The 27,192-nt window shown below is 49.2% G+C and overlaps 2 protein-coding genes across 2 annotated transcripts; one reads left to right on the forward strand and one right to left on the reverse strand.

The window, feature by feature from the left end:
* The first annotated feature begins 321 nt into the window (after window positions 1-321).
* On the forward strand, window positions 322-16,776 carry UBE2Z (ubiquitin conjugating enzyme E2 Z). The gene is made up of 7 exons (XM_028093661.2): window positions 322-768; window positions 2,745-2,817; window positions 4,777-4,964; window positions 7,298-7,409; window positions 9,679-9,791; window positions 10,687-10,777; window positions 13,414-16,776. Exons 1-7 carry the CDS (start codon window positions 452-454, stop codon window positions 13,582-13,584), a joined length of 1,065 nt encoding a protein of 354 aa, XP_027949462.1. The 5' UTR covers window positions 322-451; the 3' UTR covers window positions 13,585-16,776.
* Window positions 15,103-25,232, reverse strand: SNF8 (SNF8 subunit of ESCRT-II). The gene is made up of 8 exons (XM_028093662.2): window positions 25,088-25,232; window positions 24,674-24,724; window positions 21,733-21,871; window positions 20,742-20,846; window positions 20,053-20,125; window positions 18,947-19,088; window positions 18,057-18,131; window positions 15,103-17,057 (listed from the first exon to the last, which is right to left on the reverse strand). The coding sequence occupies exons 1-8, from the start codon at window positions 25,139-25,141 to the stop codon at window positions 16,920-16,922; spliced, it is 777 nt and encodes a 258-aa protein (XP_027949463.1). The 5' UTR covers window positions 25,142-25,232; the 3' UTR covers window positions 15,103-16,919.
* Window positions 25,233-27,192: the final 1,960 nt, after the last annotated feature.

Genomic DNA, 27,192 nt, shown 5'->3' on the forward strand with positions numbered 1-27,192 from the left:
CCCCCAAGTGGGAAGCTCGATCCCCAATCCTATCCCTTGGACATGACTGAAGAGGGTCTCTCTCGTTAAGGGTGGGGATATAATCCTTCCTTCCTCTCCTTGCCACACTTGAAAATAAAATATTGCACGGCTCTGGGCTCTCAGCCGCACCTCGGCTACCCGGCACGCTTCAGAGCCTCCTCGGGCAAAGCGGGGGCCAACGCGGGCCCAGGGCCCTGGCTCCGCCGGCTAGTTCCCGCCCCCTCTCGCCCTGGAGGACCGTGGGTGGACGCTCTTGCAAGAACGCCTCTCGCTGGTCGGGCGGGGGTGGGCGGAGCCAGCGCCGCCCGGGCTGTGGAAGCCGAGGGTGGGGACACTCTGGCCCGGCTCTCGGTGGTGCGGGAGCAGGAGGGAGCAGCGGCCGCTCTGGTCGGCGGACGTGCTGCCGAGCAGTCCCGGAAGCGAAGCAGCGATGGCGGAGAGTCCAACTGAGGAGGCGGCGACGGCGACGGCGGGCGCCGGGGCGGCGGGCCCCGGGGCGAGCGGTGTCACCGGTGTTGTTGGCGTTAGCGGCAGCGGGTTCGGGCCGCCTTTCCTGCCGGATGTGTGGGCGGCGGCGGCGGCGGCGGGCGGGGCCGGGGGGCCGGGGAGCGGCCTGGCTCCGCTGCCCGGGCTCCCGCCCTCGGCCGCTGCCCACGGGGCCGCGCTGCTTAGCCACTGGGACCCCACACTCAGCTCCGACTGGGACGGCGAACGAACCGCGCCGCAGTGTCTACTTCGGATCAAGCGGTGAGCCGGGGTTTTTCCTCCCCCAGCCCCGAGCTCCAGGGCTCGACCTTCCCCGCCCCCCCTTTCCCACTACACCCCCTCCCGCCCGCTGCCTCCGCGCTTCCCTCGCGGAGGCCCAGCTCCAAGGCCCACGTCTTGCCAGCCCGAAGCGTCGCGATCCGAGTCCCCTGTTCCCCACCCCCCCCCCGCCCGCAGCTCCACACGCACCAAAGCCCTCCTCGCGTGCCCAGGTCCGACCCCGCCCCTCGGCTACCTCCCTTGAGCCCTCCGTCTCGGTGCCCGACACCCTCCCCCATACCTCCCGCCCGAAACCCGACCCTTTCGCGCTTCAGCAACACCCCCTCCCGCCTTCCGCGCCGCCTCTCTTCCCCCCTTCCCCACCCCAGCCTTGCGAGATGCTGCCCGGAGGCCCCACCCATCGCCCCCCCCCCGCGTCGTCTCCTCCAGGGCCCCGTTTGTAACACACATAGAGCTTGCTTTTCGTCGCTTCAGAGTCGAGGCCAACCTTTCTTTTTATTCCCCATATCCTCAAGCCTTCTCCCCAAGTCTAGATCGCTTCCCTCACATACCCGCAATCTCCCCTTGAACCACTTCTTCAGAACCCTAAAGCTCTCCACTCTCACACCTGTTCCAGGAATGCAGGCTTTCTCCCCCCAGTCTCACTCTGGTTTGTATTATCCCACTCAACACTTTTGTATTCTTTTCTCTCGGTCATTTGGTTTAGTTTTCTGAAGTAAATATACCTAATTCAAATATAGGAACAAAGGCCCAAGTCCTTTCTGTGCTTATTTCTTGGGCGACTGATCTTAGATCCTATCATTTAATAGATAATGTTTCTGCAAAAATGCTTAGCGCAGTACCTATTGCATAGGAAGAGTAATGCTTTTTAGCTGCTATTAATCCTGAAAACGGTTTCCTGATGACCAGTCTCTGCCTCTCCCTATGTCCCTCTGCTGCAGCCACCCTCATCTAGGTAATCTCACCCTCCCCCCCACCCAGACTCCAAGTCCCTTCACATGTCTCTACCTACCTTTCAAGATTGTAGTAGCAATTAAACCGCTCATTGAATTAAACAGCTCATTGTATGTAAATTACGCGGCCCAGTGCCTGACACAGACACCAGCTCCATTAGGGTCCATCAGGGTCGCCACCTCTAACTTCAGTACCTCAGCGCTCCCCTCTACTCCTGTCCTCCATCCCCTTCAGTCTGTCAATCCTGGCTTTTACCTTTGAGTTCTGCCAATCACTTGTTTGCACTTTACATCTCTGTGTACCCTACCAGGTCTTTTTCTACCTAGAATGTTCTTTAGACCCTCGTTCACAATGGATGCATTCTAGATTGTGCGATACAACCTACAAATCCTTTCATTTGTAGTAGCCGCTGCATGTCATCTTTCAAATGTGAGACTCTTCAGCAATGTCAGAGGGTACCCTCTCCAATCTGAAGAGATCTCTATCCTGTTGGTGCCATGGGCAGGAAGACCCTGATTGCTCCTTGCTAGCTCACTTGCTTCATAGAATCCCCTTGCCAACAACGGTCCACTGTTTATGGGATTCGCTTTTTTAGTGGAGGCGATTATGTCTTCCCAGTTACTGAACAGTCTTCATTTAGCATTCAGTCGTAGTACCTGGGAGTCTCGGAGGTGGGGAGTGAATGAATTGCCCTGTGGGAGGAAGAGAGAGTAAATGGGATGTGGCTTTTCCAGGGTGACATCTGATGCCATTGGGATCTCTGATTTTTTCCCCCTCCCCCTGAGGAAACAATGCCCTTTTGATAATAATTTGCTCTCTGCTTGCCTGACAAGTACTCAGCTGAGATTTCTCAGCCAACAAGATAGTGAAGACATTTGTGGTACCAAGCACCACTTTCTCAAACCCTGGCCTCACTGAGGTGATAACAACTGTCCTGCTCAAGGGATTTCCCTTTTTTCTCCTCTCCCTCACTCCCTTCCCCACCTCCTCTTGGTGTTATACAGGGATATCATGTCCATTTATAAGGAGCCTCCTCCAGGAATGTTCGTTGTACCTGATACTGTTGACATGACTAAGGTATGTAACTTGGAGTGGGGTGGGGGCTATTGGGAGATTGGGCCCAGAAAGTTGGAAGATCCTAAAAGATTATCCAGCTCACATCTCTGATAATATAAATGGATAAATCAAGATCCCAAGAGAATAAGTGGCTTGCCCAAGGTCACACGGTGAGGTGGAGCAGAGCGTTGAACAGGTGTCTTTTATTCTGGTGCCAGTAGGTCTGGTTGACTTGGAAAATCCCCGTTTATGCGTCTTGTCCCAGCTTAACTAGTACCAGGCCACTCTTTCACTCTTAAAACTGTTCCAGTTAGGCCGATAAATGATAGTCATCCTATTCACTTTACTACCCAATTCTTCCCTCATCCTGTCACTCTGGACTCTTAAGTATGGTGCTGTAAATCAAATGCAGCGAAGATTGGGGATGGGGCAGACCTGAATGAACAGAGTTTATACTCAAAGGGCCTTGTTCAGGCTCCTGTCTTTACTGGTTGCTTTTGAATATCCTTTCCACCCCCAAAACCATTCCTGTCTTGTCCTCCACACACAAACACAGAGAAGTTGAAATTCCCCTGGCTTAGATACCTAGGCTTCTCTGTCATTGAGTGCTCTACCCATGGAAGTGAATTTTCACTTAAACTGATGTTGGGAAGAAATCAGATTTCCTAAATCTAATATTGTTTAAATGAAAACTCTCCATAGTTTAAAGTTTCTTACAGTAAAAGTTCAGACATTGTATTGTTGGTATATCTATTTTGCTTCAAATAAGTTTCCCTGTAAATTGATTTTTTTTCTTTTTATGTGGTTGGAAATGTTTTTCCTGGGACATTTTGTCCTCAATCAAGCATCAGTGTTAATATGCTAGTTCCGAGGGTCCCAGAATTGATGTCCTGTGATGCCATTTGAGCTTGCTGTTCCAGAAGACTGAGGGCTAAAAGATAGTCCGGGGTGCCACCAGGGCAAAGTAGGGACTGAGGCATTGGATTGCAGGTCCTTTTTCGTCTTGCTGTTTAAATTCTGAGCAGACTGGAGTGCCTCCCAGCCTTTGTAGGAGAAGAAATATAACAGTTCAGGTTTTCCTCCTTTCAGGAAGGGAAAGCTTGCTCAGTAATTAATCGTGGCTGGAGGAAAAGAGTTTAGCGTTCTGTTTTCAATGCTGCCGTTTTTTTTTTTTTTTTTTTTTTAAGTTAACCAACAGTGTTGGGGAAATTTCTGAGGATGGTTTAAGGGCCTCAAATGGACCCTGAGTTTTCCCGTTTTTCTTTATATCTTTGATACAGCAGTAGGTTTGATCCTCTGCGGAGGCAGCAGACACCCAGGGCCTCCATCAGGCCCCTCAGCTCTGCACTTTTCCTGGCACTGCTGGGGTGGCCTCCAATCCCTTTGCTCTTTTCCGTTCATCTTAGTTCCCCTTTGTGCCACATACACATCATAGGCGTGTGTGACCTAGGTACATCCAAACAGACGTGCTCAGTAAAAATATGTATTCGTTTCTTCAAATTAAACATGCTAGGATAATATTTTACAGGTGCATATTTTAATTTGCGCAGTGGTGTTCCATGTAGATTTGTTATATGTGTGTGTGTGTGTGTGTGTGTGTGTGTATATATATAAAACATGGATGAGGGAAATCTAAAGAAAAAACCATGGATGAGGGAAATCTAAAGAAAAAACCATGCTGTCGGGGAGTTTTAAGGGACACTCAAGGGTGATTTTTGATTAGATTCAATTTTCACCTTGGGCTCTAACTTTAGAATGTAACCCCCGAGTAAGATGCCACTCCACCGTAATGGGATTTCTTAAAATTCCAAGCATATGTATCAGTATGAGTGCGTGCAGGCTTTTTATCCTGCATGGTGAAGATCTGGACTATGAATGCCGGCTGAAAGTCCTGCTTCTGGTGTGGGTAACCCGTGGAAGCCAGGAGGGGTTGGGATGGGACATCACCTCACAATTTTGAGATGGGGTTTTATTTTGCAGATTCATGCATTGATCACAGGCCCATTTGACACTCCTTATGAAGGGGGTTTCTTCCTGTTCGTGTTTCGGTGTCCGCCCGACTATCCCATCCACCCACCTCGGGTCAAACTGATGACAACGGGCAATAACACAGTGAGGTTTAACCCCAACTTCTACCGCAATGGGAAAGTCTGCTTGAGTATTCTAGGGTAAGAGGAGACTCTTCTAAGGGGCCACGTTGGTTGTTAGCAAATACCTCTGCTCCAGGCCAGCCTTTGTCAACCAGCGTTCATCATCAGAAGCACAGAAAACGGTCGGGGTGACTGTTTCCTCAGTTCTCCCCAGGGTGGTACGCGACTGGTACCATTCTAGGTGCAGAAGAGAGAAGTTCATTTATGACCTACAATGGGTGCCTTAGTGAAGTGATTCTTTCTCCCTGAGCAGCAGCAGCAGCCAGGAGCTTGTAGCCCTGCAGATTCTGGGGTTCCACCCTAGACTTCCTGTATCAGAAACTCTAGGGGTAGGCCCCAGCAATCTGTGTCTTACAAACCCTCCAGGTGCTGCTGGCGCACACTCCAGCTTGAGAACCCCTTCCTCAGGGCATCAGGGCTTAATTCTCTCCCGAACAGGTTGAGAAAGGCTGCAGATCTGTGCCATTTAAGATTGTGGGTGTCTTGTTTCTGTGTCTCTCAATGAGTGGCTTTGGAGGCGGTGGTGGTGATGAAGATGATTATGATATTTTAACAACTGAATGAAAAATGTCTAAGGTTGGAAATCACATCAGATAAGAAACATGGGTTTCAAGTACATTTTGTATCTGGGTGCTACTGAAGATTTTGCTTCATGTGGTTCTCATTCGTTCCCTTTTAATTTCCTTTGGGGGTTAAAAATTCAGAATGGAAATGTCTTCTTACGTTTTCTGGATCGGTCTTGTTCGTGTGGTCTGAATTGCCCCGGAGCAGAGAACAAGTGCAGGTTGAAGTTGGGAAAGTCGCCCAAACTGGTGGTGCTGTTTTCTTTCTTGTCCAGCATGTTTCCGAGTATGTGGGGGGGGAAAGGCAGCAGACCCAACTGGAGGCATGATTTATTTTATTTATTTATTTTCTTAATCTCTCTGATCCAGGAATATGTTCTGCGATGGTGGCAGTGAGGAAGTCCTTCGAAGGAGGTTGTTCTTAAAGAGGTCCTTTATGTTGTTAGGGTATTTGTCTCTGCTGGTAGGACAGCAGTATATGTAGCCCACAGCGGTGAGGATACTGACTTGTTTCTGTAGTAGGACACCCCTGCGCGATGGTGTTTTTGTTCTAGGTTCCCATTAGGCCAGGATAAAACTATTTCGAACAAACATCAGCTCACAGTAGAACCAGGGGAAGTAAGATGGTGGGGTAAAAGTGGCAGAAGCGTGTTGGGTGGAAAAGGAGAAGCTACCCTCAAGTTGAATTTTGACCATGAGGAATCACAGGGTAGAAGATTCCCGTGTGTTCTTAGTTGACTGTTTGCTCTGTCAGCCTCAGTCCTTTCCTCCCTACCTAGAAAAAAAGATTGGGGCTGCCTTACTGACAAAAGAAATGTAGTAAAAATGTACCTTGTCTTGCTGGCTTGCCTCCCCGAATATGTGAAGTCTTAGCGCAGAGTCTGGCGTTCCTGGAGGAGCAGAGCTGAGGGGAGCAGGCGGAGAGGCTCGGAAGAGCAAGCCTTGGTGATGATGGTGATGATGATGATGAGCTTGCTTAACTGAACTCTCCTCGAGTGTAGCAGGGAAAGGGAATTGGCCAGTGAACTTGAGCAAGTCAGTCTTGGCCTAGGTTGTGTTCAGCTTCCAGATCAGGTGCCATCTCTTCAATTAATTGAGCTAAAATGTCTTTAATGTCCAAGCTGCACTCCTCCTCCCAGGACTCGGTCGGCTATATGGAAGAGAGGAGCAATTCTGGTGCTTCTCTTTTATTCAGGATGGTTTCTATATATTATTTCCATATACTCCCTTCCTGTCCTTTGGCAGAGTTCTGTAGTCTTCAGAGAATCTGACACTCTTTGGGGGCGGGATACAGAGCAGGATCCCTGAACGTCAGCCCCGCCACATGGCCTCTAACCAGATGGCTTCAGGCTCCCTTGCACCTCTGTGCTCAGCTTCTGTCCCCCCACTAACTCCTTCACCACCTGTAAATAAGCAAGCTCCGGGATCCGCTGAGGTTAACACTTAGACTGCCTTTGGTGTGGTTTTCTTACCTTATTTCTTCCATTTTGATGAATGGAACCTTCCCTAGCTACTGTTTCTTTCCTAGGCCAATGAAAATCCCTTCAAAGTTATCTTGCTTGCTTTACCCTCCTTTCTTTTGTCCCACTTGATGAGAGGATTAGGCAGTTGACTGATTTCTGGTGAATGAGGGTGAGACAGGCTGGGAAATTCCAGAGCATTAATAGTGAAAGAGAAAGTTGACTCATTGACGGGGGTGCTGCTAGGCCCCAGGGTGCTGGTGCACTGTGGCGGCCTTCACCATCGCTCTGGGCCTCACCCTCTGCCCTTCTCTGCTGTGTTTTGCAGTACGTGGACTGGCCCCGCCTGGAGCCCAGCCCAGAGCATCTCTTCCGTGCTCATCTCCATCCAGTCCCTAATGACTGAGAACCCCTATCACAATGAGCCTGGCTTTGAGCAGGTAAGGCCGGGGGGCCAGCTGGGGAGTGGAATACTGAGTTTGAAAAGCTCTGATAGGTCTGCTTAAGGGTCCTGTTTGGTTGGTTGTTTAATGTCACCATAGGAGAAAAAAGGAGCTGGTATGTGTGTTCCTTAAAAATGACTTTTTCCTCGTAAGTTACAATAACACTGTCAGGTTGTTTCCATTTGACTTGGGTTAATCTACAAGGTGGGAATCAGTGGAGTCACCTGGAAATTAATTCTAAGCCTGATTTTGGGGGCTGTCGCAACCAGTGGGTTCTTCTGTATGTGTCCATTCTCCCAGTAATCCCCTAAGGTACTTCCTAAAGTGACTGCTGCCCAGCCGGGGCTTCTTCCAGAGTCACAAAGTACTGTTAACTCGAACAGCCAGAGGAGCTGGTCATTAGCTAGTAGGGCAAGAATATTTTAGTCAACGCTGCCAAAGAGAAGGGAGAGGAAAGTTGCATTTTCCAGGGGTTATGCTGTATGCCAGCCACTGCCAAATTTTCATATATATAATATCTCATTTAACCTTTACACTAACTTGGGTAGGGGCGCCTGGCTGGCTCAGTCTGAAGAGCAGGCAGCTCTTGATCTTGGGGTCGTGAGTTCGAGCCCCATGTTGGGTGCAGAGATTACCAACTTGGGGTAAATATTATCCCCATTTTCAGATGAGGTAATGGTGACATGGAGAGGTTAATTAACTTTCACAAAGATACATAGATAATGGTGGAATCCAATATTTGCCCTGGAGCGGAGAGTTTTTCCATTGTTCCAAAATGCCTTCCAGGATTACTCAGAAGTACAGGGAAAGAGTTCCACTGATAATCCCCAAAGGTAACAATTCTGTCTAGGTGATTAAAACAGTTTAACTCATTTTTAAACTTTTTGAGATAATGCTAACGTTGATGGTTCATTTATAGACGGGAACAATGGGAAATACCCTTTGAGAGTGAACAGAAGTTATTCCCAAAACCACCTTTCCAAACAAACAGTATATTTGATTTTAGGATTAGGTAGAAATGGAAAAGGGCCTCATTGGCTAACCAAGGAGCTGATTTTAAGGTCTTTTCTTTGTTTGGCAATTCAAGAGATGTGATTTTTATTCTTAATACTCCCAAACATTATCGGTTCAAAGTCCCTGGTATGTCGGTGGCTTTTTCACAGCTCCCCAGGCAGAAGGAAGTGCCCAGCTGTTCGTTTCTTAAGCAGTTAGGTCCAGACAACTCACTTCTTCCTTAAATAACTAAAATGGCTTAATGACAGAAAGAGTACACTTGTCGGGCACCACACAACTTTGAAGATCTTGGAATCCGATTGGATCCACCACCCTCATTTCTCTGCCCCACTGTTTTCATATGCTGCTTGCTATTTATCAAAGTAGTGATTGACAGTCCGGCTTCACAAAGATAATGTGTCATGGAACGGACTATAATGCAGTTTAACGTCAGAACTGACCCACTGAGCTCAAGCTTGTTAGTTTGCGTGATGTTTGACAGGTGGTGAATACTGTGGTTTTCTTCAAAACGTTTAACGTATCCCACAGCACCCCTGTGATCTCACGGTGGTGCATTTTGGAGACCATGGTAGTAGACTGAGGCTATGTATGTCTTTTCTGTTCATGATGTGTTTTAATCAGAGGCCAAGGTTCTGGTTGCCGGGTTGGTGGTAGGAGGAGCATTGAAGAGTAAAGGAGGGCTTAAAGGATGGAAGTCTGTACTCCCTTCCGTCTGTACCCCACTTTCATATTGGCTTTCTCAATCAGCATGGGAGTTTTCTTTTGGAAACTTCAAGTTCTACTTCTGATAGATTCATAGTAATTTCTTTCAGTGATGGTGGAACCCTGCAGACATAAAAAGGAGTTAGCTGGGAAGCATCCAGATATTTATAGGGTTTTTAAGTGAGACTCCTAATGTGATGTGTACCGTTTTGTCCCACCACCATTCTTAACATTTGGCTCTTTGCCATCCAATCTTTACCTCAGAGGCCTCTCAGTTCAGCCTTAGGAAAAAAATTTCTAGTTTGCTGCTTACAATATGGGTGACCTGACTTGTAACAGAGGATGGGTATTGGCTTGCGTGGGAGGAGGTGAATGATCTCAAAAAGAAAAACTCAGTTGCACTTCATGGATCTGCGGTAGTTGGATAGGTATCTTCCCGGTTTGTTTACTTGGGTCATGTGCCCCATATTAATCCTGAGGTCTCCTCCTGTTGACTTTTCTCTTTGCCTAAATTTTGTACTTGGACACTCTGGTGTCTGTTATATTACAGGAGAGACATCCAGGAGACAGCAAAAATTACAATGAATGTATCCGGCATGAGACCATCAGAGTGGCGGTCTGTGACATGATGGAAGGAAAGTGTCCCTGCCCTGAGCCCTTACGGTATGTGTGTGCCAAGAGCACCCACTTGGCACTTGGTGTTGCTGTTGGAGACTTAGCTGGTTCATACCTTTGAGAACCTTTGGGGCAAAATCCACTGTTGGGCGCCAGGGGAGTTACAGAAAAATGAAAGCTGTGGTTCGTGCTTTCCAAGAGTGGTGGCTGAGGGTCTCTCGAAGTTCAGAGAGCTGCTGTTCTAGGAGAGTGCCAAGCCTAGTGGGAAAGACATAGTCCATACCCTTAGGGAGCCCTAGTTTGGTAAGAGCCTGGACCTATTGAAGATCCTTATTTGTTCTATAGCCAAATGAGGTGTAGAGCCCTTCATAATGAATCCACTTCTCAGTGTTCGAGTTTATTTGTAAGTGTTCAAACTAGATGAACAAAGTCAGAGTTATTGAACCAAACTTCTGGAAGAATTTTGAGTAAGGTCTGGGATTAGGGATGGCTTATGGAAAACAAATGAGATTGAGTCATGAGTTGAAGTTGGGATTCGAATGATCTGTATTAACAGTCACCCTCCTTTAATAATCCCTAAGGTGTAAGAGAAATCAGCCTTGGGCTGTCAGCTGTTCTTTTTTACATTTTCCATTGAAAGATCTTTGTGAGGGGGGCACATGGGTGACCCAGTCAGTAGAGCGTCCGACTCTTGGTTTCAGCTCAGGTCGTGAGGTCGAGCCCCGAGTCGGGCTCCGCACTCAGCATAGAGTCTGCTTGAGATTTGCTCTCCCTTTGCCCCTCGTGCTCTCTCGCTCTATCTGAAATCATTAAAAAAAAAAAAGTCTTTGTGAGATACCAAATCTGGGCTTGGGAACTCTAATTGGGCAGAAAGGTTAGATGGTGAAGGGTTGATCCCTTCCCCACCACATTCCTAACTTAAGCTTCGCTGCTTGTTTTCCAGAGGGGTGATGGAGAAGTCCTTCCTGGAGTATTACGACTTCTATGAGGTGGCTTGCAAAGATCGCCTGCACCTTCAAGGCCAGACTATGCAGGTAATGCAGCCCCTGCCACTGACTCAGAGGCCTCACAGCAGATCACGTAAAATCCCCCGAAGGGAGAGCATCTGCATCTCTCAGAGAATTCAGAGCCAAAAGGAACTTGGTTCATTTAAGTCACTGCAGCCCAGAGAGGAGACCGACTTGCCTAACTCATGTGGAGTTGCTTCTCAAGTCTTGCCATAAACTTAGATGCTCATGAGTAGAGTCTGAACCGTCCTGCTTTCTAACCTGGAATGCCTTCCCTTCTTAGTAGTCTTTTCCAACCAAGAACATTCAGCCCTCTCAGAATCTTAGTGATGATAAGGGTGAGTCCTCTATTGAGTTCGGTCCCTAGCTCCGAGGGGTAGGTGTTCAGAGAACGAGGCTAGGGAAACACTGGGTGTGTGGTGGTATATGTTGAAAGATTCCTGTCACAAAGACAGTAAGCAGTTGTTTACTCTCTGCCTCCACTGGAGAAATGTGCTTCCACTCTCAGTAGGAATGCAGGATTTAGGCTTGTTTTATTTCTTTTTTATTTTTAAAGATTTTATTTATTTGAGAGAGAATGAGAAAGAGAGAAAGCCCATGGGGGGGGAGGGTCAGAGGGAGAAGCAGACTCCCTGCCGAGCAGGGAGCCCGATGTGGGACTCGATCCAGGGACTCCAGGATCATGACCTGAGCCGAAGGCAGTCGCCCAACCAGCTGAGCTACCCAGGCACCCTAGGCTTGTTTTAAAGAGGAGATTCTTGGGGTACCTGGCTGGCTCAGTCAGTAGAGCGTGTGACTCTTGATCTCAGGGTCGTGAGTTCAAGCCCCACGTTGGGCATGGAGCCTACTTAAAAAAAAAAAAAAAAGATTTTTACTAAACCAAATTGTAAATGGGCTTAAATATAAAAGACCTGGTTGGTAAGAGGGTGAGACTCCCCCTGTCCTGAAGGACCAGTTGTTGTGTCTTTTGGATCATTTACTGGTGGTCTTGCTTAGAATCGTGCTGGCTTGGATGAAAGACTAAGGAAGGTTCTCTCCAGCTCTTCCTGAGCCGCTTCCCCCACCCAGGCCCCAGTAGCAGCAGTAGGCATAAATGTCTTCTTTCCTCAGCTGCTGCTTAGAAATGGTAGTTTCCCTGTCCTCCCTTCAAGGACTTCCCACCCATCTGCCACATTAAAACTCAAAGGGCAGGGGCGCCTGGCTGGCTCTGTTGGAAGAGCATGTGACTATTGATCCCAGGGTTGGAAGTTTGAGCCCCATGTTGGGTCTGGAGATTGCTTTAAAAAAAATAAAAACAAAACCTCAAAGGGCAAGGCCGGCTCAGCATTAACTTGTTCCTGACCCCTTTTGCAGAGTCCGTGATGCCTGCCATGGTTCATTCCCCAGGAATTCTCATTGCTGGTATTCAAAAGCGTTTCCAATATTCACTCTGTGGAGGAAAAATGACTCGTGATGAGAGAAGGAAAGGGAAGAGCAGCGTCTGGGGAGGAGGGAAGTGGGTGGAAATGGAGCCAAGGATGAGAAAAGGAAGATTTGAAAAATTGACAGCTCCAGAGTAAGTGTGGAGTTCAGCCAGTGGGGAACATAACCCTCGGAAGCGAAAAGCGTGGGCTGTAGTCACAGTGACTGACTTGTGTTCACTGGTCCCTGATCGTGAGGCTGATGTGTGGGCAGAAGCGTGGCAGGAGTTTATGTGGGAGGGCGCCTGGGTGGCTCAGTCGTTAAGCGTCTGCCTTCGGCCCAGGTCATGGTCCCAGGGTCCTGGGATCGAGCCCCGCATCGGGCTCCCTGCTCCGCGGGAGGCCTGCTTCTCCCTCTCCCACTGCCCCTGCTCGTGTTCCCTCTCTCTGTTGAAAAATAAATAAAATCTTAAAAAAAAAAAAAAAAAGGAGTTTATGTGGGAGAAGCAGAATATGAGAGGGCAAAGTCGTGTACCTTTTTGTGACTCAAGAGGTCTTCACTTGTCCAAACCCTGGCCGTGTGCCCCTTTGCTGCCATGTCCTCTGTATAGCATTGTTACGTTCCTTGTGTTTATGCCCTCCACTCCAGCCCTGGTTATTCTTGAGATTTTGAGGACAGTTAGCACAAAACGTTTGGAGACGTTTGCTGTAGGGTGACAAGGACTGGGACCAAGGCTGGTGGCCCCGGAGTGACAGCTACAAACCGGACAGGAAGGTGGTGGCAGGTCTCTTGGGAAGAGCGTACGGGTGCTTATTGGGAAGTCAGAACTCCTGAGTTCCTACACGCCTGTCAGGTTGGAAAAGCAAATTTTCCTTTTTGAATATAGGGGAAGAAGGGTGATACTTCCCTTATGTGGTTTTTATGAAGTTAATTGAAGATACAGGCACAGTTCTGGTCTTGGATTTCTGCTTCTTGCCTGCCTCGCCTTTACCGTGACCCTCACCTGCATAGTGGCCCTGCTCGCAGGGAACAAAAACACATTTTAATGTTGGCCCAAGCCAGACCCGCCGGGGTGGTTGACGCGCCACACTAGTCCTGAGCGGAGGGTGTGCTGTCTGCCGCAGGGATCTGTCAGCGCTCTCCTCTCTACTCCCGCGGCTCAGAAGTGGAGCGTGCGTCCAACATGGGCCCGAAGCTGCTCTCTTTAGGGTGAGCCACCCAGACTCGAATCTTCCATCCCGCTTGTCTCCTTTCCCCCACAGGACCCTTTTGGAGAGAAGCGTGGCCACTTTGACTACCAGTCCCTCTTGATGCGCCTGGGACTGATTCGTCAGAAAGTGCTGGAGAGGCTCCATAATGAGAACGCCGAAATGGACTCTGATAGCAGTTCGTCTGGGACAGAGACAGACCTGCACGGGAGCCTGAGGGTTTAGACCCTGCTCCCTTCTCCCCTCCCCCCACTCAAGGGTCCCAGCAAAGTCCCTTCCCCCCCACCCCAGGGACGGAGAGGCACTGTGTATCTCCCTCCAAACGTGACGTCATCCTGCAAGATGGCAAGAACCAAGCAAGCTCGGATCCCAGGGTGTGGGAGTGGGGAGGCTGTTCCTGATCCGACCTCCCTGGCTCTCGAGCATCTGGGGCTGTGTTCATCCCATAGCAGGGGCCAAGGTACCTATGCAGGAGCACCTAGGGCAAGGGGCCTCTGGCAAAAACCAACCAACCGACACACCTCTCCACAGGGTCAGCCCCTTAGGGGTAGGTGGGAGACAAACTGTAATTCCAAGAGGGAGTGTGCCCAAATGACTGATGGGGATATCTGGAAGGGAGCTTTGGGTGGGGGGCTGTCTGTGACACTTAAGCAGTCTGGGTGGTTGTCTGTCTGTCTTCAGTCTTGAAGCAGGGCTTCCCAATGCCCTTTTCCTCCCTGCCTCTTCTCCCATTACTTCCCATGGGCCAGCATAATTTTGTTTTTCCTAATTTATAGTCACTGTTCTAGACAGACCAAAGAGAAGGAACAGTGGTGGAGTCTGGGCTGCTGATCAGTAAGCTTTACCTAGCACCTGAGCACCTTTCTCCTCTGCCCCCCCATTCCCTCGCCCATTTCTAGATTTAAGACAGAAGGTAAACGTGACTGGGACTGAACCAAGGTCCTGGTAAAGCCGCACAGGCACCATGAGAAGCCGATTTTGTTCCCACAATCACTGATTTGAAAAGTTCCCACCGCAGCCAGCTGCTGTGTGGGGGGGATAAGAGCCACTACATAGAATAGTCTCTTACAGATGTTCCTGAATGCCAGCCACGATGAGGGTATTTCTCCTGGGGGCGGGGTGCAGTGGGAGACTGATGCTAGTGCTGTTGTGTTTTGTTTGGCTGTCCTTGTGTATTTTCACCCCGGCCTCTAGTCACTCCCACCCCTCCCCCTCACTTCAATGCCCAGGAACTTGTGGGGAGCAAGGGTTGGCCAGTGGCAGAGGGGCCGGGGCTGGGACTCTGGGCTCCTCTGCTTCTCTTGCCTCTCCCCCTCCCCGCCCTCCCAGCTGCTCTGTCACCGGCTCGGATGGGCGCTTGCCTGGCTGTGTTGCTTCTCTCTCTGTATCTAGCTGCAGTGATCCTTTAGCTGGTTGGCTCAGAAAAAATGTGCTTTAGGCAAAGCCCTGTGGTCCTGGGCACTGAGGGAATCCAGCCTTCCCCTTTCTGGTGTGTTCTCCCCATACTTTCCAGATTCTTATTGTTGTGGCTCCCAGTGGGGTGTTGGCGATCCATGTGCCGCAGGGCCTCAGTCAGTATCGGGCCAGTGTCTGGGAGAGGAGGACTTGGGCCTGCCCTGCCCGCTGCTATGGAGGCCTCTGCCTGTGGGTCGTGGGACTTCCCGGGGGGAGTTCGGAAGGGGTTGGGCACAAAGGAGAATGTCCGACTTGGGAGGGCAGGAAGCAAACAAACTGGACAGGAAGTAGGCTTGGGGAACGGAAGTTTATCTCAGATACCTAAGGCTGGGCCTCCTAACAAGGAGACTCAAAAGGGACCCTGCTTCCAATTTCCCTCTTCCATTCCCAGAGCAAGCACAGGGCTTAGGAGAATGCCCTTGGTCTGTTGGTCCAGTGGTTGTCTGTCATCCATTTAAGTGTTCCCACTTTCAAGTGACAATCCTCTCCTTGGCCCTGCCATGGGCAGAGCATGTCTGGCATACCTGCCTGACTTTTATGCCCTAATCTTGAGTTGAGGAAATATATGCACAGGAGTCAAAAGAGATGTCTTTATATCTGACTGTACATAAATGAAGTTTTTTTTTTTTCTTTTTGGTGCAATAAAGTTTGTTTTGGCAGAAGGAGGAAGCGCCTGTGGGTGTGGGAGGGTTTGTGTCAAGGGAGACTGGGATTCTCAACAACCACACCTCTCACCTAGGTCTGAAACTGTCAGGGAGAAAGTGTTCGATGCATTGTCTGGAGGCTGGAAACTCCGGTTACAGGACACGGGTGGAAGCAGGGCTGCTGGGGCCGAGTCTCCCGCCAACCAGAAGTAGAAGGGCCTTTTTTGAGACCACCTCTGGCAGTCAAGGAGAGGAATGCCATCTTGGTCTTAGTTGCTTCCAAAGAGCGCCTTCTTCACAAACTGGGAAGGGAGCATGTCCTCCAAGGACAGGCAGATCTAGACTGTATCTCTGGGTAAGGAAAGGGCGTCTTTAAGTCCTGGATAATCCAAACCCTACTGGGTTTTCAGATTTCTGCTTCTAAACCAGCTCTTAGGAATTCAGCACTCAGACCACGAAGACAGCTTCATACAGCCACCTTCCTTCCCTACTTGCTAAAGAAGGGCTCTGGCTTTCAGGCGCCGAGGCTTTTCTTTTCCTCTTGGCTGACCCCGCGGCTAGGAAGACAGTCCGAGATACCTGGCCAGCCTGTGCTGGGCCAGCCGGGATGTAGGAAAGTGAAGGCCCACGCGGCAGTGGACTTAGGCTCTGGCTCTTCGCTTTGCTTCCGAAGCTGGTGGCCCCCGGTGAACTACTTCAGTTCCTCACCCGAGACAGTAAGAACCTACTCCCTGAACCAGTGAAAGTGGCCATGAGGATTAAGGGTCGAGAAGATGGTCCAGGGTAGGTGTTCAGTAAATGATGCCCTTCCCGCCGCTAAGGCCAGGGGCACCTAGCGATCAGCACGGGAGGGGAGCTGGTGCGGAACTCGACGACTCTGTCTACTGCTGGGCCACTCCCCCAGGTTCCATAGATTCTTTCCTCTAACCACCACCTAATTTTGACCTCTATTTCCTTCACACTCGGCCAAGTCTGTCAGAACCTGGAAGTTCTAGAGGAAGCTGGAGGAGACTGAACGAGTGGCTATTACTGGTCCATCAGGGTCTGCTCGTTTGAGATAAACATTTTTATAAGGACAAGGTTTGAATTAGCGGGCTATAATGTACATCCCAGGGCTACAGAGAAACTAGACTGTCTAGCCAGGAGACAGACCACCTTCGTTGTAGACCCAGCTCTACCGTGAACTTGTAGATGACCTGTGCAGGTCATTTCGTCATTTCGTACACGCTCACTGTTCTCTGTTACTCAGGTTATCCTTACTGGATAAAATGAGGTTTTCTCCAATAAAGATGCAATGTGAAGGCACTTTAAAATAAAATCATGGGTGAAGAGTCTTGAGGAGAGAAAAAACTTGGAACTTTTTCTTTCTTTTCAAAAAAGAAAAAAGTGATTCAGGTTTTATTCACCAGCAGCTCCACCCTGTCCCTGCCTGCCGTGGGGGCCCCTTCTGCACTCGTGGAGTCAGGGGAGGGCTTCTCTGGCCTCCTCGGCTGTAATCTCCTGGGAGTAGAGGTCAGTGAAGAGAGCCGGCAGCCAGTAGTGGGCCTCCCCTGGGGCCTGCAGGTCCAGCCAGGCCAGCCCTTCCTTCAGCAGGTGTTCCTGGAGGGAAAAGGAGGCAGTCATTTATGAAGACGGAGTTCCTGTGGGGCGGACAAACCATTTTGGCTTCAGTGGGGTTTTCAGACTAAATCTACACGAGTGCCTTCACGTAGTTACACAACCCAACTGGAATTCCGGGTTCTCCTTGGCCCTGAGCTTGGCCTGAGGTGTAAAAAATGCCACCGAATCACTTAACCTATACCGCTAGGAAAGAGGGTAAAGACAAGGCATGGGGGACATCGCAGGAGGGACGTGGGGCTGCAGAGATGTCCACCCCATGGCCCGAAGCAAGGCCCCGGTCCCATTTCCCTGAAGCAAAATGGAGACTACTGTTGTCATTAGGTTTCCCGTTAACTTGTGGGTGAACCTTTATGGAGAAATTACCGGAAGGACTCTATTAGTCTAGAAGGGACTCGCAATTCCTGCAGCTGGAAACATGCTCACGATGGGCTGCTTGTGCCCAGTAGCATTAAAGAGACGTTTACGTGACCCTGCTATACACCTAAGTGTATAGTTTAATTGCCCGGATAAGGAAGAAGGTATTGAAAGCCAGGATTACATTCTCCTGCTACTCCTTCTTCACATCAACCTTTCCTTCGTACCATGACATCTGTATATATAAAACGCTCACTATCTCATATACAGTATAATAGCATATAATTATGGATATGTAATTAAGCAGGTAACAGTTCCCTTCACTCTGTGTTAACAGTGTTACTTCCGATACAAACTGTAGGAACTGTCTGACCAGGCTCCACAGGTCGGGGGAGAGAAGGGGTTTTGGTGACTTGCCTACAGCAGAGTTAGAAGCCTGCCTCTGAGTTGGGACCTCAGTGGCACCTTCAGGGGAATGCGGGGCTTGCTTCTCTGTGGTGACAGCAGCCTTCAAGGCAAGAGGCCAGCAGAGCAAGGCTGAAGTTTCTGCCGGAGTGCTATCTACCCACCCACCTCCAACCATCTTGGGGCCATCTCTCCTGGGCCATTCCAAAATTCACATACCAGCACTTGCCGCGCTCGCTCGGTCTCCCATTTAAGGCTGGCTTTGATATCACTGACGGTCACGTAGCCATTTTTCTGAGGGAAGGAGGAAGTGGGGTGGTCAGTTCACAGTGGACTTTCCCTGAGAACCCAGCACCTGCCCGGCAACAACGGACTGACCCCAGACAGGAGGAAGAACTTTTCTATGCTTTTACGCTTCAAGCGTAAAAGCATAGAAAAAGAATGTTTAGAAGTCCCAGCAAAGACAGAGAAGCGACTTTAGGGTGACAGAAGTGGGGGGGGGAGGGCGGGTTCAGTCTTAAAAAGTGGGGTCCCTGGTACTAAAATATTAAGTTAGACCTTCTCAGAGAACTTCAGAATATGACAAGATTCAGAATAATTAACTGACAGGAAGAAACGGTGGCAGTTCCCTGCCTCACCTTACTCAGCCCCCAATGAGAAAAGCCCCTCCTTATTTAGTTTTGTTCTACATTATCGAATTAAGAAAACCGAACGTCTTCCCTACACCCAGGATATGGACTTGGGGGAAGAGGGGATATGCTTGAGGCACGCTGAGTAATGGGAATGGCAAACAGGAGGGAACCTTTGTATTGAAGAGCCCATACAGAAAGTAGTATTCCGAAGACCTCAAAGAATCTGTCTACCCAAGAAAATGCGGTTCGCTGTGTGCATGTCCGTCTGCCCCTCTAGACTGTAAGCTCCCCGAGAGCAGGGGCTGTACAGCGCCCGTCATTCCACCCCCACAGCCCGGGCGCTGCTTCGTGCTGTAGCTGCTCAATAAACGGCTTCTAAACAAGCACAGGTCTGAGTCGTGCATCCGCTGGACAGTCTCAGCGAAAGACTGGAGTCACTCCGACTGTCCCCCCTGCCCCCAGAAGGCAGACCAGTACCTCGGCCAGCTGCAGCACCACCGTGTGATCCATGTTGAGCTCAGCCGGAACAGACTGAATGAGGTAGGTGCCGCCCACAGGGATGATGCCGAAGCCCGTGCCCAGCGCCTTCAGTTTCTTGATGGCCCTGATCAGGTCGTCTCTGCGGTGAGGGAGAGCTGCTTACAGACCTCTGGCACACCAGACCCAGCCACGACGCAGCATCTCAGCTCTGCCCCGGGCCAGGACACCCTGACAGAAGACTCAAAAGGCTGCACACCAGTCGGTGACATCAGTAAAAAGGTAGGGCCAAGGGGCACCAGATGGTGCTGGGACGCTCACGGCAGAAGGTACAGGTACGGGGCTCCCCGCTCAGCAAACCTTTCTGACCCCGGACAGAGGTCAAAAATCTGCTCACGGGAGCCTGTCGGGGAATGTGAACGAATGAGCTTAAATGCAAGAGACAGGGAGCAGTGTGAACTATGGCAAAACAGAAAATGCTTATCCATGTTACAGAGGGCAACCCAGCTGATTATTGCCATTTGGAAATGCAGGCCCAGTCCTGCTGGATTATCTGGTTTCCGGTTAACAACTATCTCGAATTAGGGAAAAAGAAAACCCACAAGACAGTGTGTAGACCCTATACCCAGCCCACATACTGACAGCCTTTGTTTTTAACCTTTTCTCAAATTGAAGTCACACAAAGAGGCTGGTGAACCAGATCAATTTGTACCCCATCTTCTGGCCCCCTACCCTGTTCCCCAGCCTTTCTCAGTGCCTGCGCTAATCTCCTTGACCTCAAATAATCTGAAGATTAAGCCCCAAGTATGTTTAAAAAAAAAAAAATAGTAACAATACATGCGTACACGTGAAAAAAAAATGCTTAGAAGAAAATACACCAAAATGTCAACAGTTGTAATCTCTCAGCTGAGAAATAACGGGTGGCTTCTGGTTCTTTATATCTCTGTATTTTCAGTTTTCTAAAAAACATGTTTTCTGATCATAAAGAGAAACGAAAATGATCCCGAAAGTAGCCTAGACATGCGAGCAGTAAAGAGAAAAGATTTCCATCTGATGTCTAAAGACCTTTCTATACTCCTTCCAAGGGGTTGGAAGGCAAGACCTACTGGCTGACGTCCTGCGCGAACTTGCCCCTTCCTCTTAACACCTGTTGATGCAGTTCCTCCAGAGTTATCAGACCTGGGGGGCGCGGGGAGGAAAGCAGACGGAGGATTACCTTCATGGCTAAGCCAAACCAACCCAAAACAAAAATATAAAAAACGGGCAGCATCATCTCTGAAAAACTATAAAGGTGCTCTTAACATCAAGGCCATATCTATTTACGACCAATGATTTATAACTGGTTTTAAGTTTTCTTTCTAACTTCAACACAGACCATTCGAAGTGCTTTATTAAGATGACACCACTGGATGACCATTTTTAGGTCACGTTTTGGGGAGCCTAGAAACGTGGCACCACCCCACCTTGGAGCGCCAGGATACATAGTTACTAATGATAAAATCATAACCTGGACGTGTTGTATATCAGGGGAAAAGGCCTATTTCCTACCTCCCTATTATTTTCTGTAATAACCAGGGGCTAAGACCTTCCTGGGCGAAGATCTCTAGGGAATAGAGACAATCATTCAGGTAATTCCATTTTTCAACCACATGAAGCCGCTAAGACGTTTCTGAAGACCTAACAGGTTCTCAAGATCTTATTGGCCCGCAGACTGCAGGACGGAAAAGATCACCTTTCAAGGTTTTCTCCCTCTGAGAAGTCCAAAGCCCAGTGTGCAGGACTTAGCCAGCCTCACCTCCATTCCGGTGCTTCAGGGCCAGGCACACTTCGATAATCTGGACACCCAGCTCATAATAGAAATCCCCCACACCTAGCATCTCAGACCAAAAGCCTTTTCCAGCTGAAAGAAAAACAAAAGCAGGTTATAGGTTATTTTCTATCCTTTCATTTCTTTCAAAGCTAAATAAAACATCTATCCTGTGGGAAGCCTTCCCTGCCTAGCCTAAGTCCTGGGGCTCCATTTACTACTCAGGATCCTCAAGACAGTTGAAGTCTTGGAAATTCCTCCTAAAAACCAGGCTCGGACAGGTGGGCAATCTAAAAGGCATTTCTATTTGGCGAATTCCGGCTCAGGACACTATAAAAATGAGCCTTCCTTTCCCAAATTATACAGTGAAATATAATGGGATACAGGATCTAGACAAGGCTGAGAGAAACAATATGCAGACCGGGCATTCAAAAATCAACTGAAGACAACAGCTGCCTGGGTAAAAAAAATGCAGGTTATAGAGTAGTAATTATAGCATAATCCGATATGTTAAAAAAAAAAAAAAGTTTATAAATAGGATGAAGGTGTCCAGAAAGCTATCTTAGACTGTTAATATTTATGTCTGCCACTATGGGACAGGGTCAGGAGATTTGTACTTTCTCTTTTTCCTCCTTTATTGACTGACTCCATGATTACATGCTACTTTCATTAAAACTAAATTATCTTTTTAACAAAGGGAGAAATATCCGTTCAGAAACTCCACTGGAGGTCCCTCACGGGAAGGCCCGTACCCACCCTGGCTACTAGCCCAAGGCCTGTGTCTCCAGCTTCCCCATCCCCGGGCGCACTCAGCCATCCTGCTGGGCACTCCCTGGCAACAACAGCCACTGGTTCTCCCTGCAGGCCCTTCTAGAAGGGCCTTCTGGAAGGGGCCCTAGCCACAGCGATGACGGCCAGATGAGCTTCCGCCCCTCTGGAGCCCTACGAGAACACCACAGCCCTGCGGACAGCTCCTTACAGGCCAGAGGGTCCACCCCAATGGTGGCACACATGTCCTGGAACTGCACCCGGAACTCGGGATTCTTCCGGATCTCCTGCTTGTGCTTGCTGGCAAATTCCTCCAGGTTGCTCTTGAACATGTCCAACTGCTTCGACATCTGTAAGGTGGACCAGGGGGAGATTAGGGGCAGCCCGGCCAAGTGATAATCCGATGCCAAAAATTAAGTTCCTGGCCCAGTGGCAGGGCAAGGGCTGAAATAACCTATCTCCTCCAGGCCTACCATGATGCTCTTTCTTGTTCCCTTTAGTTTAGGTTTTTTTGTTTTTTTTTGTTGTTGTTTTTTAAGATTTATTTATCTATTAGAGAGAAAGAGAGAACGCACATGCACGAGTGGGGGGAGGGGCAGAGGGAGAGATCTTCAAGAAGACCCTCCGCTGAGCACCAAACCCGACTGGGGGCGTGATGAGATCACAACCTGAGCCAAAACCAAGAGTCGGACACCCAAACAACTGAACCACCCGGGCACCCTATTGTTCCCTCTCTTTTTATCCCTAACTTTTCTTCATGGTTCTGTTGTCAGCTGGGCTGGGATGCCATAATGTTTCCTCAATTCTAAAACACACATTTTGGGGGGCGCCTGGGTGGCTCAGTTGGTTAAGCGACTGCCTTCGGCTCAGGTCATGATCCTGGAGTCCCGGGATCGAGTCCTGCGTCGGGCTCCCTGCTCAGCGGGGGGTCTGCTTCTCCCTCTGACCCTCTTCCCTCTTGTGCTCTCTCTCTCAAATAAATAAATAAAATCTTTAAAAAAAAAAACCACACACATTTTTGGGGGCACTTGGCTTGTTCAGTCAGTGGTAGAGCATGCAACTCTTGATCTCAGGGTTTTGAGTTTGAGCCCCATGTTGGGTATAGAGATTACTTAAAAATAAAATCTTTGGGGGCGCGTGGGTGGCTCAGTCGTTAAGCATCTGCCTTTGGCTCAGGTCACGGTCCCAGGGTCCTGGGATCGAGCCCCACGTCGGGCTCCCTGCTCCACGGGAAGCCTGCTTCTCCCTCTCCCACTCCCCCTGCTTGTGGTCCCTCTCTCACTGTGTCTCTCTCTGTCAAAAAATAAATAGAATCTTTAAAATAAACAAACAAATAAATAAATAAATAAAAATCTTTGGGGGCACTTGAGTGGCTCAGTAGGTTAAGCGTCCTCTTGGTTTCAGCTCAGGTCATGCTCTCGGGCTTGTGAGATTGAGCCCCACCTCAGGCTCTGCACTCACCTTGGAGTCCACTTCAGACTCTCTCTCCCTCTCTCTCTACCCTTTCCCACCTGCACACTCTCTCTCTCTAAAATAAATAAATCTTTAAAACATAAATAAAATCTTTTAAAGATAATAAAAAATAAAGCACACATTTTTTTTTTCCTCACATGTTCCTGTTCTAAAGTCAGGATGCATCTAACAATCAGCATGCATATCTAATGTGATACTTTTTTTTTCCCCCAGAGAAACTGTTACTAGATTGAAGGTGCACCCCAGAATCCATTTGGTCTTAAAAAAAATGAGAAAATGCAGCATTCAGAAAAAAATCTTCAGCCACTGACAGAAAGGTTACATAGGAGAAAAAGGAAGCCTGGTATGAATTAGGTATGCAGTGACTGTTGAATCTTGCAGTCATGGACCTTCTTGGGAATTAGCTCCAAATAAAGAATCCCAAAGGTAGGGGTGGATCTACCAGATTATATTCCAAAGCTAAATACAAATGGTTTGGGGATTTTCTGACTTACTTGTAGTATTCCTTCTCCTTCCCTAATTAACAAAGCCTATGTTCCACCCACCAAGAGTAACCACTCCTGGCCCAACATCTCCTCTTCTGCTACATATTATAAACTTAAACATTATAATCACCATTTCCAGATGATTCCTGTATGTCACCTCCCCTACGAATGGGAGATTTTTTTTTAAATAAATAAATATATATTTTTTTAAGATTTTATTTCTTTGACAGAGAGAGACACAGCGAGAGAGGGAACACAAGCAGGGGGAGTGGGAGAGGGAGAAGCAGGCTTCCCGCGGAGCAGGGAGCCCGATGCGGGGCTCGATCCCAGGACCCTGGGATCATGACCTGACCCGAAGGCAGATGCTTAACGACTGAGCCACCCAGGCGCCCCAATATTTATTTATTTTAGAGAGGAGTAGGGAGAGAGAGAGAGAGCACAAGCAGGAAGGGCACAGAGAATCTCAAGCACACTTCCCGCTGATCGAGAAGCCCAACACCGGGCTCAATCCCACCACCGTGAGATCACGACCTGAGCCGAAACCACGACTCAGACACCCCTGAGTGGGAGCTTTTGAAGAGCACTGCCTGTGTCTACTATCTTTCCTCAGTACAAGGCTCCATTTCCTTGCTTGTTTCCTCCTCTTCTTTACCAGTCCCAGTAACTGCGTAAACTCAGGGCACGTACAGAAAAGGAAACCGCAGGCCCGGCATCCCATCACTGACACACACTTCTGGTACACACCTGGATGTACCGGTGGTGGTGATGAGCCACACAGGTTAAGCAGTATTTTCATCTTATTCTTAGGCACTTCAAGTGAAAGCCCCCAAAGACGTAAATCAAACCGCACTACCACCTACTACCCACGTAATTATGGATAAACCACCTGAATGTCCTCACTTCTAAACTGGGAAGAATAGAGTTCCCTCCTGGTAGGATCGTCAAGATGAACAAGATAGCGCATGTAAAGAAAATGGACACGTGCCTGGTACGATATAAGCATGGAATGACTCAAAAGATGTTAGCTATCACTGTTATTAGCAAGTCCCCATAAAAGATCTGAGCAGCCCAGAAATCGAGATTTGCCAAATACCCTATTTTTAGTTCAATCCAAACAATCTAGTTTACATCAAAGGTGTCCTGTCCAGCCTCGTCGTGTCTCCCTTCCTGCCTGGAGCCCTCCAACCGACTCACCTGGGCCAGCTGGTCCTCAGCCAAGACAGTGCCTCGCTCCTTATACTTGGCCTGTCAGACAAAGAGACCAGCGTGAGTTGAGGGTGGGCGCTGGGGGCTCCCACTTGTACTGCCTCCGACGAAGTATGAAAAGAGGAGGGTCTCTCTTAAATGGTTTTTCTTAGGGAGAGGGATGAGGAAGTAAAACAGACGGCTCGTCTGCAGTCATATTTGGGGACGCGGGGGAAAGGGCTGGTGGATCTGGGGATGCTTACATCCCAATCCACCGGAAGCTGAAGAAACTCCGTTCCCCGGGACCCGAGGAGCCCGTGTCAGATTCTGATGGGGCGCGATTTGCGGGTACAGAGCTCTGCTCCGAGACTTTCGGTCTCTCTCGGGTCGGGGATGACTGTGGGTCGGCCTTCTTCCCCTCACCTCGGCAAGCTTCTTCTTGGCGATGGCGCCGGCTCCCACCCCGCGGCGATGCATCCCCGCCCTGGGCCCAGGGGCCGCCCCGCTGCCGGGACCCCGGGTCTCCGCGTCCCGGGATCCGCCGCCGGGTCCCAACGCGGAAGCGCCAGTCGCGCGTCATCTCCGCGCGCCGGAAGCTACGCGCCGACTTCCTGCCGCGGGGCAGAGCAGCCCCGCCTTCCTCTGGTGGCCGGGTGTGGAGAAGCTCGGCGAAGCCCTGCGGCCAGGAGGACGGGCGAGCGCGGACGCGGAGCCGCGCCCTCGTTGTCGGCGGCGCGCTCCCCACCCACGTGGGCGCCTCGGACCCTCGCGTGTTAGCGCGGCTGCCGCCCGCCGGCACCCAAACTCCGGCTCCCAGCCAGTGCTCACGGCCGCGTGCTCTGGGCCAGGCGCTGAGTCGGCCCCAAAGCTTCCAAATTGAGCATGAAACACAACCCATCAGCTCTAATGGAGCCTACCTGTTGGAGTCACACGCTGAGATTCTGACTAGGCCAGACCTTACTTTAAGAACCTGGACTTTGGAATTAGATAGCCTGGCTCCATAGCTCACTTCCACTGCATCTGGTCCAGTAACTTCAGGCAAAATCCTGAATCTCTTGTGTTCTAGTGTCCACAGTTGGTATAGAGTAATACCTACTCATGAAGTTGTTGTGGGGATGAAGTGAGAAAATCTATAACGTAGCATCTAGTGCAGTGCCTGACATAGAAGTAAACGTCACCTATGATTGTTACTCATCAGATTTGGAGCGGGATCAGCCATCTGTGTGTTTAGAAAGCTCCATAGGTGCTTTCTATAGCATTGAGCCTAACAAAGGAGCTGATGAAGGATTCTTAAGTCAGGAAGTTGTTACTTGACTTGTTAGATCAAATTCTTGTTTTAGAAAAGTTAGTGACAAATGGGGCGCCTGGATGGCACATTCCGTTAAGCGTCTGCTCTCAGCTCAGATCATGATCTCAGCGTCCTGGGATGGAGCCAGGATTAGGGCTCCCTGCTCAGCAGGGCGGGTGCTTCTCCCTCTCCCTCTGCTGCTCCCCCTACTTGTGCTCTCTCGCTCTCTCTCTCCCCCTCTCTGTCAAATAAATAAAATCTTTAAAAAAAAAAAAGTGACAACCTAGACTTAAGTCAGTCATAGCAAAGCAACCTAGAAATGATGCAAGCTAGAACTAAGATAGTGGCCATGAGGTAGAGAGAAATTGACAGTTTCAGAAGATACTTGGAGTGCAGAATGGTAAAACTGATAAGATGGAGACAGAGTGGGTAGGAAAAAGTGCTTGGTTTTCTGTCTTGGGAAACAGGGCGGTGCCATTTGGAGAAGGGGGTGGGGGAACAGGGACTGAGACCACAAGATGAAGCTGGGGAAATAATTAACAGTGATTTTGAACATGTTGAAATTGAGGTCTCTGTGACATCACAAGAGAGATGACCACTGGTCATTTGGATGTATTAGTATAACGATCTACATAAAGAGCTGGGCAGAGCTACAGATCCAGAATCGTCAGCAAGGTGAAAGCACGAATGTGAATAATGTTACCAGAGGTTTCAAGTAAAAGGATTAGAAGAAGATATGATCAGAGATTGGTGACAGGGATATTTAGCCACCATTTTGGACCTTGAGGGATTATCGAGCCATGATCCAGGTCCCTGACCTGAGGATTTCATGGAGCAGAGCTGTACACCAGCCTTGAGCTACCTGCCTCTGGATGCTTATAAGAAAGAAATAATGTTGTCTTACCAAAGCCACTGTTGGCTTACCAAAACACAGGTGTTTTTCTGTTATTTGAAGCAGAATCTAATGTTAGCAGATGCAAGGACCAAGGCTAAAATAATCATTCCTCTTTTTGTAGTCTTATTTCAGATTCACCCTCAGATACACCCTTAGACACTGAGTTCAGATAGTCTAAGTCCCCTTAGAAACAAACTTCCCCAGACACAAATTTGCTCCTCCAACTCATACTAGCCTTTTCAGACACCCTCTCCTAAAACACTGACCTTCAATATACCTACCCACGCCTTTCTGCAAAACAACAAGTAGCCCCTTATATACACATTTACTTCCTATTCTCATATT

Source organism: Eumetopias jubatus, unplaced genomic scaffold, assembly GCF_037043125.1.
Source record: "Eumetopias jubatus isolate StellerSeaLion01/CBP00866 unplaced genomic scaffold, mEumJub1_p1.0 scaffold_10, whole genome shotgun sequence".
Classification (NCBI taxonomy): Eukaryota; Metazoa; Chordata; class Mammalia; order Carnivora; family Otariidae; genus Eumetopias; species Eumetopias jubatus.

What these genes read in the sequence shown, in the direction of transcription:
- UBE2Z (XM_028093661.2), top strand. Translation starts at nt 452, where the DNA reads ATGGCGGAGAGTCCAACTGAGGAGGCGGCGACGGCGACGGCGGGCGCC. An exon ending in ATACTGTTGACATGACTAAG is followed by an intron (nt 2,818 to 4,776) that starts GTATGTAACTTG and finishes TTTATTTTGCAG; the next exon opens with ATTCATGCATTGATCACAGG. An exon ending in GTCTGCTTGAGTATTCTAGG is followed by an intron (nt 4,965 to 7,297) that starts GTAAGAGGAGAC and finishes TGTGTTTTGCAG; the next exon opens with TACGTGGACTGGCCCCGCCT.
- SNF8 (XM_028093662.2), bottom strand. Translation starts at nt 25,141, where the DNA reads ATGCATCGCCGCGGGGTGGGAGCCGGCGCCATCGCCAAGAAGAAGCTT. An exon ending in CCTGAAGCACCGGAATGGAG is followed by an intron (nt 20,126 to 20,741) that starts GTGAGGCTGGCT and finishes CGCGCCCCCCAG; the next exon opens with GTCTGATAACTCTGGAGGAA. An exon ending in TTCGCGCAGGACGTCAGCCA is followed by an intron (nt 19,089 to 20,052) that starts GTAGGTCTTGCC and finishes CCCTCACCGCAG; the next exon opens with AGACGACCTGATCAGGGCCA.